This window comes from Telopea speciosissima, chromosome 6, assembly GCF_018873765.1.
Source record: "Telopea speciosissima isolate NSW1024214 ecotype Mountain lineage chromosome 6, Tspe_v1, whole genome shotgun sequence".
Taxonomy (NCBI): Eukaryota; Viridiplantae; Streptophyta; class Magnoliopsida; order Proteales; family Proteaceae; genus Telopea; species Telopea speciosissima.
In genome coordinates this window covers 54,564,901-54,573,223 of record NC_057921.1, presented here as the reverse complement: position 1 = coordinate 54,573,223, position 8,323 = coordinate 54,564,901, and the positions used below count along the sequence as shown (strand labels likewise).

General features: G+C 36.3%; 1 protein-coding gene across 2 annotated transcripts; it reads right to left on the bottom strand.

The window, feature by feature from the left end:
- Window positions 1-294: 294 nt before the first annotated feature.
- On the bottom strand, window positions 295-3,501 carry LOC122664790 (FCS-Like Zinc finger 3-like). 2 transcript variants are annotated; one of them, XM_043860767.1, is made up of 3 exons: window positions 3,494-3,501; window positions 634-933; window positions 295-508 (listed from the first exon to the last, which is right to left on the bottom strand). In XM_043860767.1, the coding sequence occupies exons 2-3, from the start codon at window positions 927-929 to the stop codon at window positions 319-321; spliced, it is 486 nt and encodes a 161-aa protein (XP_043716702.1). In that variant the 5' UTR covers window positions 930-933; window positions 3,494-3,501; the 3' UTR covers window positions 295-318. The 2 variants fall into 2 exon arrangements, with proteins under 2 accessions (XP_043716702.1, XP_043716703.1); XM_043860768.1 differs by lacking the exon at window positions 3,494-3,501 and adding an exon at window positions 977-999.
- Between the last annotated feature and the right edge of the window lie 4,822 nt (window positions 3,502-8,323).

Here is an 8,323-nt window from a genome sequence, read left to right as displayed (position 1 = left end):
ACAGAAGGAAGCACAAAGCTCATTAAGCATTTGCAAGTACAGACTTAAAAAGTACCTAATACCTATACACATTCACAAATTTTCTTTAAAAATAAAAAAAAAAAACTCAAAATGGGATCTCTTCTCCTTCCTCCACCTCTCTCTCTGGAGTCTGGTCCCCCTGCTGGGCGCCTAGGCCTGCTTCTTACATACAAAGCCGAAGATTTTTTTTTTTTTTTTTATACTCAAAGCTCATCTAATAGTGTATTTCTATTATGGGTCCCTTCTGTTATTTTGTTTTCCATTGCTATTTAGATTTCGTTTCTGTAGTTTCAACTTTCAAGCAGCAGCAACGGTGCCCGTCCGGACAGAGTAATTTTGGGTTTTGCTTGGAGAAGTAGAACTTTTCTTCTGTTCCTTCCTAAGAACTTTCATTGAACCAGCTGAGAGATTCCAGTTTTTCTCCTTAGCTTCATCCATCTCTATCTGATCTTGTCTGCACTCCTCGCTACAGAATGGAGTATCTCCTCTGCAATCAAAACTTACCCCATCAATCTAATAGCCCACATCAACAAAACCAAAAAAGAACAAAATAGAACGAAAAAAATAATATATTCAAACAGGTTTAATTCTGAGACTCTTTAGAGTTCTAACCTGTACATGAAGATGTCTCTATTATCACGGAGAGGCTTCTTGCAGAGGTAACAAGCTTCAAGGAAATGAGGCTCTTCGAATTTATTATTCTCATAGAATCTCGGAGACCTCGTTGATGAATAAGTAGGAGAAGAGAGAGCCTTTAAACTACCCCTTCTCATTGAAACACTGAAGCCAGACGATCTCATTAGGAGCGGGTGATGATGATTCCCTGAGAACCCAGCTTCCATATCTGCAAGAGAAGCAAGACCATCGTCTTCTTCAATGAAAGTGAGCCTTCTTGTGCTGCCTTCCATTACTTTCACTAATAGACTTGCAGTAGCAGGTTCCTTTAGCACACAAAGAAAAAGAAAGAGAAACAGAGAGAGAGAGGTTGTGTGGGAGTTGTGGAGGAAGGGTATATGGGCGGATAGCTTATAAAGGGGTTGGTGAGAGAGTTTGGGACCCTCACCTCTCACCGTTTATGTAAACAACGGAGGGTTTCTGGAATCTCTCCCACTGAATCCATTGGCTACAAAGACTACAATACCAGCATCGCTCTCTCTTGTCTACAAGTAAACGCGATGTCGATATGTAATGACCCTAATTGTTTACTTAAATTACTGAAATGCCACTATTCATTACTGATGGATCTGAATCGAACGATCAAACACCCTCATCAGGCCTGTGCTTCCCTATACTCACAACCTACCCAAAAAAAACCCCAAAAGCAAACGTCCCTGACGGGCCTGACCTGCTACAAGGAATCACCGGCCCCACCCCGTTGCCGAATCGTACGATCAGCGGTTACAAAACCTGGTTAGGCGGTCACTTTATGTCGTCACCGCGTATTCCCTTTATGCCGGTCTTTCTTGTCGTTTTCCCCACTCCAAACTAGTAGTTTTTTGGGCCCCGCATCCCAAGAACATTGAAGATGGCATGGGGCCCAGCCCATTAAACCTCTCTCTCTTTCCCTTTCTTTCTCTCTCAGGGCCATTGTTTATGCGCTCTACTTCCGAGGCTTTTGTTCCCCCTAACCCGGGTAGCACGCCAGCCCTGCCCGTGTTGCCCAAATTGTATACGTGTACCGTCCACCGATTCACCAGCGCAGCACCTTATTTTATGTACAATTGCAACGTGGCACCTAATGGACTCTAGGATATGAAGTTCTACATTCTTGGAGTGGGAGCCAACCCCTCCATGCTCAGAGAGTGCTCATTGCGCATGCCCCAGCGCATGATAGTAATTAGAACCATGAGGGTACAATGGTAAATTGAGAGAAAAAAGGGTCCTAAATTGGGAATTCAGATTGATTGATACTCAATAATTAAAGTAAGAAAGTAATGGTCGTTTTTTTTCTTGAAGTGGACAATCTCCATATTTTAATTCTTCGTTTAGTTTAGAGAAGACAATAGGAAGTTTTACGTCGCTTTAGACTTTAGTTGACGTGCTTCTCTCTCCATAGATGGAGAAACCATTTGATCATATTTACAAGGGTCGATCAGATGGTCTATAGACTAATACACCATTGCATATAAAAAATCAAAAAAAGAAATTATAAACCATTGATTTCTGGGTCCCACCAGGGAAAAATAAATATCAGCAAATAATAGCTACCCTTAATCTCAACTTGTAAATGGGGTTGGCCCACCAGAATCCATTGGTTTGGAGCACTGGGACTGGTTTGTAGCTCGGCCGGCCCACTGATTCACTGGTTTGGAGTCATTTTTAAAGTGTTTGTTAAGTTCATGAACTTGAAAACTAATCTCAGAATTTTGATAGTGACAGAGATTTGCAATTGTAACCTTTGAGATAATATCTAATAAAATAATAATCTACAATAATTAATTTTTATAAGAATCTATTTGATTCCTAAATGAAAATCTAGCAATTTCGTTATTTAGTAATTGATTGATAATATTTTAATTTTTTTATATATTATGGTTTTAAAATATTATTCCTCTTTAACAATGTTAACATACAGTTGTGTTGTATTTTGTACGTCTATGATATTTATAAATATCTGTCTTTATCTTATGGGAAAGGTTTTCATGCACACTCGTCTGTGAGCGATGGATATCGATGTTTTTAATAAAAGTTTTTGGTCATTTCGACCAATTGATTGTCTCCATCCAATGATCTTTTGCGTGACTATGCACTTGAACAGCTGTATACAAAAACTTTTGTTTTAGTTTATACATTTTCATTTGGTACCATATCTCAATAATATATTTTTTTTGATAGTGTCTCAATAATATTTAAACTATCCATATTTTCAATTCTCTCATGATATATTTATTGTCAAGTTAACCTAATTGAAAAGGGGGAAATCCAACTACAACCACATTTGTTATAATTAGATTCGTAATCATGGATTGATTCTACGACATAGAAGAATGATATAGCAAATTTGATCATTGAATATGTGAGAAATTTTCAAACTTGGTCGGTCACATGTAAAATTTCAATCATTTACCCTTCCATCTATTGTCAAATCCTCTTACGTATATCCATACACCCTCTTCTAGTTTGGATCTCTATTTTGCCACATGGCGCATTTTAAATAGATTGGAGCTTGACATGTGAATAAGGGACCTTGGGATGTATATGTCCACAAATGTTCAGCTCCATCTTAGTTGCCACGTAGAATCATGTCATGGTTACAGTATAACTTATAACAACTGTGGCTACAATTATAAGCTCCCTAAAAAATAAATAAAAATGTTAAAATCAAGTTTCTAAATCTTGTTATTTGTTTTGTTCTAATAAGAAACTCCCTTCCCTACTTTCTTTATATATCCTATGGGACTGCACACAATATACTAATCACTTATTGATTAAATAGAGATGTAGAAAATAAGTATTTTATGAAAAAAATAAAGGATAATATGTTTTGAACAAAACCTAATATATAACGTGTGTATCAATAGAATCTTTTTTTGTAGATCTCACATAAAGTACTAAAGATATTATACTTAATTTATGGTTATCATTATAAGGCAAGATTCTCATCAAATATCATTTAACTACGAAATTAAACCCTATTGCATTTTCTTCTTCTTCTTCGCTACACATAGATATGCATTTTCTTCTTCTTCCTCTCTCTCTCTCTCTCTCTCTCTCACACACACACACACACACACACACATTTTTTGCTGCTACATTTGTAGTAGGAATGTTCTTGTTACAAGGCTGGCAGCCAAAGAAATGGAATAATTCGTTTTCCCTTTGAGTTCATAAATACCCTCCTAGGTTTTTGTATTTTCTAAAATACCCTTTCAGATCACATTTCCCCTTTAGGTAATATGTCTAGTAAGTTTTTATGTTAATTTGACAATAATTGTTGAGTTCTAAGTTAAAGAAAATGATATATATGTGACACCTTATATATACATGTTCTCTCACACATTTTTTCTCTTCTCTAGTCATTAATACTTATGTGCCTTCTAGTGTACATTCAACACTCATGGATGGAACATTTTCCTCTCTAACGTATATGATGTCAATATACGATACTAGTGTATAGTTTCCTCTCTCATAAAATTAACCTAAATTTTGTTTTCACATCACAACATTTTGCTTCCAAGTTGCTCAACTCCCCCCCCCCCTTAGCATTCTTGGTTGCATATTCATAGTCATATATTCATATATATATATATATATATATATATATATATATATTGTAGTATATATGCTCAATCATATAGAGTTAGTAGAATAGAACTCATTAATTTCAATTGTATCTCTTCTACCATGTTTTGTTTGTGTGTTCATTTCTCCTTGTTGTTTGTTACAAAGCGACCCTACCACTGGCCCCACAAAGAGAATTTATTGTGTAAATATGAAAGTTCAAAAATCACTAGAAGCGTCTCCACCGGCTCCCTCCTCACGCCCAAAAAAAAAATTGATAGGGAATGGCAATTTCTGATACAAGTTGCCAAATTAATTCAAATATGACATCCGAGTCTTTGGAACTATCAACGTATGCCTAATCTGTCATAAAGCTTAAACCTATTTGATTGGGCAATTGATTGGCTTGGATTTGATTTTTAGACAAAATTTTGTCTCGTTTTTCTTAAAGATAAATAACTCAATATTTAAAACAAAAGAATGATAAAAAATAAAAATAAAAAAACTCTATAAATACGATTGTATTGGATGGAAACAAAGAGAAATCAACATGTAAGCCGCCACCCTTTTTTTTAATTTACCTCAACCAAGTGTTAAGACCATCACAACCCCTCAATTTACACATCATAAGCAAGACTATTATATCAATGCGAGAAAGAGAATGCTATCCGATCGCATGTGGTGTGGTACACACTTCATGTGCTTAGACATAAGGCTATGCGAAATGATTGTCATACCTCAAAGATTTCCACCTTTCTATGGGGTTGCGACAGTCATTTCATGAGTCTTGTTTGGATGCAGGGACAGCATCCCGTGGCATTCTTTATTATTAAAAGGAGAAAAATTCCCTGTATAGGACACAAGACCTCACCCCCCTATGAATGCCGAAAATTCTACCCCCAATGTACCAATTCGTGCTCTCACTGGTTGCCACACAGATGTGATCTCTGCACTTCCATGCAGAGAACGGCCTCTCATAATAAAATTATTTTGATTTGATTTTTTTTTTTTTTTTTTTTTTGAGGTACTAATCACAATAGAATTAAAACAAAAAAACTCGTAACTCTTTTTTCTGGAGGTATTAATCAACTATGAATAATCCAATCCCACTCCTTCCCAACCCCTAAAAAATAGATTGATCATCCTCTCAAATAAAGACAAGGGGAAAAAAAAAACTTGTCTGTCAGTGTCGACTCTGTCCCCTCATTGTATAACTTGGAACATTGAATGGTTCACGCACCAAATCCATGAAGTAAATCATCCTATACTATAGCCGTTAGCTACTGATATAATTAAATAGGTTTTCCATGTGGATCCCGTGAACCAACCTCTCTCATTAACCTCATATGGTATTAATGAATTTATTATTAATGCGACCAACACCAAATTTTACCACGGTAACCCATAGCCTTGAGGCCCGTGACCCTACCGCCCAAGTTAAGTCGCACTCTTTGCATTAGAGATTCAAATAATCCGCATGCGTAGTTTACGAGTTCATGTCCGTGAGCTCCATGACCTCGTGAGCGTGGTTCGCGATATAAGGAATCATAATTGGGGCTCATATATGTATAATATGACGTAACCTATTAATTACTTATTAGAACTAATTTTTATACACGGAGAAGTAAAAATGTAATAAAAAAAGTAGGCGATAATTTTCATGGATGGTTTGCAATGAAATGACCAAAGAACCCCCCCACCCTTTATAAGATAGGCTCGATAAAAAGAATCTTCCTTGCACGAGTCTTGTCCCTAAAAAATTATATGAAGAGGAGAAATTAACATTTCCAAGGGAGATTCTATAGACACATGGTCCACGAATATAAATACATGTATGTTCCCTAAATAGACCACATGTCTCCCTAGACATGTTTATTGTAGTAATGTACGGTTGATTTATCCTTCTTAATAAGAATAATTAAGATTGGAATCTTAAGAATATATAGTTAAAACCTTTGTTATGTCGTGACTCGTGCGTGAGCAAAATGTTCATTTTGTGAAGTGGAATAGGTAAAATAATAAAAACAGAAAATGCCAAATGGGGCTTTATTTTTTTTGTTATGTGCCGTGTCAAATGTAAAATTTAAAAATCGCTGAATGGAAAGACAACAAAGCTCTAATATAGTTGGATGACCTGCCATGTATTACAAAAGTTTTTTTTTGTTAATTTAAAAAAATAAAAAATAAAAAAATCGATGTTTAATGAAGCATAAATCAAATATATTCGCATCACTACAAATTTGACTGTAGAATTAAGATTTAGGGCCCTTCGCAATGCACTATCCTATGTTGTATTTCATTACATGCACCATCTTATTATTGAATCCCACTCTCTAGCTTGTTAGGAAGACTGTTCTCAGTGAGGGAGCACAGAGATCACGTGTATATGACAACCAACAAGAGTGTGCGCTAGTATCTCAGGGATGAAATTTTCACCTTTCATGGAATGGACAATCATTTTACCCCCACTTTGTTTGGGCGTGGTCTTCCCCCTGGCCCCCACCCACAAGAGAGAGAGAGAGAGAGAGAGAATATGTTCCTTATTATTTAGACTTTGAAATAAATAAATAAATAAGGGAGAAAAAACATTACCTGGGTGCATGTAGTGCACAGTACTTGGGCATAGACACATAGACAGACAAAAATGACCATCATGACCCCATTGGAAGACAAAATTTTGGGGGCATGACAATCATTTTGCATGACCCTATGTGAACACTCCTAGGTAGTGTTCTCTTTCCCAAAAAATAAAGGGAAAAAGAACGATAGTCGCGTGGCCTGCATGGCTCCTGTACCTAGACATAGTTCCTACCCCCATGGAAAGTACCGCCATGGCCCTATAGAAAGGTGGAAATTTCGTCCAAATCAATGCATGCGCATGCGCTCCCATTGGCCAGTGTGCGTGCAAGCTCTAGATACCCAGACATCGTTCTCTCGCACATAAATAATGAGAGTAGGGTAGTCATTTAGCACCCCGCTATATCTAGGCACCAAGGTTTTAGTAATCGATATCGGTCTCTATCAATACCGATTTAGATTGGTTCATATCAATCTGGATCGGTCATGTTTTCCTTTAAAAAAAACTTAAATTTTTTACATATTTATCTTTATCTGTACCAATCCACCGATACGTAATCGACCAAGAATCAATATTGGTCTCTACCGATCCGACCAATCCGATACTGATTCCTTAACCATACTGGGCACATGAGCCACAGTAGCTAGGGTTCATTTTTCCATTAATATTTTCACCATAGTTAATGGGAAAATGTAGGTTATTGTAGCTTGAAGGCTTGAAGAAAATTCAAGGAATGCAAAATCCTATGGACATGGGTTTATAGGTACAATAAACCTGGCTTATTCAATTCCCATCTTGTGTGGCCTGTTGAAAGAAAGAGAGAAGAATAACGTTAAGTGGGTTAATTTTAATATAGTTGGATCTTCCGATAGATCTTTAGCCAACATGTTGCTTTACATAAATATGACTACTTGCTTTCTATGTTATTGGAATTGCAGCTTTAATATATAATTAACAAAGTTATAAGTGTTAATGCTCCCACCAGGCACAACAAAGGTGAAAGACTGAAAGCTGTACAGATGGTGACGTATCTCGATCATGGTAGGGAGAGTAAGGTCATTATAATTAAGTTCTACAATTGGGATTTGAGAATTGATTTTAAAGAAAGAAAAACTTATAGTCGTTTCATGTGTGTGTGTGCGCCTGTGTGGGTTACTTTAAACCTCATGATTAATATGAATTATAATTATGCTATTGAAATGACAATCTCCATACAACTTTATATAATATCAGCTTGGAATAAGCTTCCAAAAGTAGGTTATTTTTTTTATTAGTGATGTGGGATGTGGGATGTGGGATGTGGGAGGTGGGAGTCCTTTTCTAACTTTAGGTAAAGTATAAGTTATATTTTCGTTAGTAGGACTACTATTCTAACTTTAGGTTCTAGTTTCCAAGCATGAGGAGAGTAGTAGCTTTCCGAGCTTCACTCATTTTCTTTTGACTACACTTTTGTTTGAGAATCCTGATATTTTGTATTTTTTTTTAAAGGAAAAAAAACGCTAA

Bases quoted from the DNA above. Each gene is read 5' to 3' on its own strand.
- LOC122664790 (XM_043860767.1), bottom strand. From the start codon at position 929: ATGGAAGGCAGCACAAGAAGGCTCACTTTCATTGAAGAAGACGATGGT. The intron at 509-633 runs GTTAGAACTCTA...TTTTGATTGCAG, and splicing joins AGAGACATCTTCATGTACAG to AGGAGATACTCCATTCTGTA.